At 39.4% G+C, this 2,574-nt stretch overlaps 1 protein-coding gene across 1 annotated transcript; it reads right to left on the reverse strand.

Moving 5' to 3' along the window:
* Positions 1-81: 81 nt before the first annotated feature.
* LOC104815997 lies at positions 82-2,264 on the reverse strand. Its single transcript, XM_010544650.2, has 3 exons — positions 1,987-2,264; positions 798-878; positions 82-704 (listed from the first exon to the last, which is right to left on the reverse strand). The coding sequence occupies exons 1-3, from the start codon at positions 2,143-2,145 to the stop codon at positions 378-380; spliced, it is 567 nt and encodes a 188-aa protein (XP_010542952.1). The 5' UTR covers positions 2,146-2,264; the 3' UTR covers positions 82-377.
* Positions 2,265-2,574: the final 310 nt, after the last annotated feature.

The raw sequence follows: 2,574 nt of genomic DNA on the forward strand, positions 1-2,574 counted from the left end.
TGCTGAACCATCAAAGGGTAAGTAAAGAACAATTTGAATGGGACCAAATCAAGAATGGCCACAACCACACATTGGCAAAACTGAGTATGCAAGATATTACATGCACATTATGACAACATCAACGGATGTTAATGTTATGTGTGTTTACATTACTACTTTTCAGGAGGGTGTTCAAACTTCAAACATTGAAAACCGAAAAAAAAAATATAGAGAGGGCATGATGATTTTTACATGGGGTGATGATGAAACATTGAAAATACATAAACCCATAAAGAAAACACCATCCAAAACCCCTTCTTTTCACCAGCAGCAGCAGCAGCAGCAGCAGCATGTAGTAAACTCACACAATGGAGCAGTAAATAACATTATCACATTCTTTAGTCGGCATGCATATCCATTGAAGAGTCATTAGAACCTGGAGAGTTCGATCCCCTGTTCTGTTCATTATTGTTGCTGCCGCCTCTAGTTGAGCTATGAAAATGACTGCCCCCTTGCGGGATTTGGTAATTCTGCAGACTGCGACGAATAGGGCTTGAAAGGGCGTTTGAGAATACCGAGTTCTTTGATTGGTTTTCGCTTTGATCTGTTCTACCCACCGAAACGGCTGCCGGGCAAGACGTGCCTGAATTGTTAACTTGCATTGTTGGTTGAGATGGAGCTCTTGAGGACATTGACGCTTCCTCCATGCAGCAGTCTAGCTCGTTCTGCAACGGAAAAACCAGAAGCTCGATCAAGAAACGGGAAATGGGAAAATGAAGAAACAACGGTTCCATGTAGAGACGAGGAACTATACTAACTTGAATGTAATTGATTATATCCATAGTTGTCACTCGTGATCCGCCGTCTTGTTGTTTCCATATCCATTGGTACAGTTTTTCCTGAAACGTGGAGAATGAATGGGGGAAAATATTTTTGTAAGAATTTTTTCACATTTCCTACGTTTGTCATATGTTTCTATCTTCCCCAATATTTAGCTTCTGCAGAGCTCATTAGTTCATAAGACAAAGAATAAGCTATGACAAATATATGCATCTCAAAGGCATTTATTCATCACCCAACAACAAAATTTACACCACACCAGGGTTCATTGACCCAAGTGAGAAGTCCAGCAATTATCCACCTTTTGGATTTTACAAAAGAATCTTCTTTTACTACCAATTATCCACCTTTTACAACCAATAACCAGCTTCTTAAAGCAAGGAAGAAAGTTAATCAATGAGGTATATTGTTTGCAATCGCGGATGCGAAAAGATGCAATGACAAAGGTTTCCAAGGCAGTCTTTCTACAAGAGGAATAAGGTATCTAAAGGAAATTAACACAAAAGTGGTCAAATCAGTGGTTCCAGGGGAGAAAGTGACACAAAACTCAGAATTAAGATAAACCAGTTGAAAATTGATTTGAAAAAATACATGAAATGAAGAACAAAACAATGAGAACAAACCCATGGTAAAGTAACAAACTTGCAAGGTGAGTTCTAGACTACAAAAGACAAGACACCAACATTCTTCAATGGCTGAAAAAAGAACGCAGCACCAAATTTTACATCAGAAGCGAAGGAATTAGGGGAAGAACAGCTAAGAGGAGAAGAATCAATAGATCCTAGTCTTTGACAATTGAACAAAAGCTTGCAATATGTATGACTCAGGCAGTTCAATTTACATTGGAAGAAGAACAATTGGGTTCAGACAGAGGAATCCAGCATATAAATTAGAGAACCAACAAAAATGATGCAAACGATCTGAAACCATAACCGACACAATCACAAAAGACCCAGTCAGAAACACAAATATGATCAAGAACATCAATCATCAACCCAAGCTACACTAACGGATGAAAACCATGAATGATAGCATGAAAACCTTATATGTATAAAGAATCGGATTGAAACGCCAATCACACCAGAGAAATTACGAATCAAAATCAAGCAGATTCAGAGAGAGAGAGAGAGAGAGAGAGAGAGAGAGAGAGAGAGAGAGAGTGGATACCAGGCCGTGGCGTTCGCCGGCTTGGAAGGATAGCTTCTGGTGGTTCATGGCCTGAGTGTAGAGCTGTGAGAGAGAATTCGCGGCGGTGCGAAACGACGCGTAGACAGTGCGATCTACCTCGTCGAGGCTCGTAGCTATGGACTTCCTCTTCTTCCCCATCCCTAAACCTTCCTCTCTCCGACCACGCTCGAATCGGAAACCGCCAATTCCCCAGCGGCGGCGGGGGCGGATCTGCTCGTAACTGACGATCGGCGATGGATAAATTACAGATGAAAAAAGAAAAGCTCGGAAGGCTTCTCGATTTTATAAGTAAAAAAAAGGCCGACAAGGTTTTGTGATATAAACGTCATTATTATTATTAATTAATTACAAAATATGACGTTTAATTACTTGTGGGGAAGAGCGACAGAGTTTTAATTATCAGCCAAAATTATATGATACAAATCAAGATGGTTTTACATGGTAAACCGTGATAACCGATTTTTTAAAATTAAAAATTAGGACGGTGAAAAAGAAAATCAACAAGTAAACACACATATGCCTTCATGCAAAAAAAAAAAAAAAAAAAAAATTTTTTGTGTATTACCA

The sequence above is a fragment of the Tarenaya hassleriana genome, unplaced genomic scaffold, assembly GCF_000463585.1.
Source record: "Tarenaya hassleriana unplaced genomic scaffold, ASM46358v1 Cleome1, whole genome shotgun sequence".
In the NCBI taxonomy this organism is placed as follows: domain Eukaryota; kingdom Viridiplantae; phylum Streptophyta; class Magnoliopsida; order Brassicales; family Cleomaceae; genus Tarenaya; species Tarenaya hassleriana.

Bases quoted from the DNA above. Each gene is read 5' to 3' on its own strand.
- LOC104815997 (XM_010544650.2), bottom strand. From the start codon at position 2,145: ATGGGGAAGAAGAGGAAGTCCATAGCTACGAGCCTCGACGAGGTAGAT. The intron at 879-1,986 runs GTATCCACTCTC...TCCACGTTTCAG, and splicing joins CCGGCGAACGCCACGGCCTG to GAAAAACTGTACCAATGGAT. The intron at 705-797 runs GTTAGTATAGTT...TTTCCGTTGCAG, and splicing joins ATATAATCAATTACATTCAA to AACGAGCTAGACTGCTGCAT.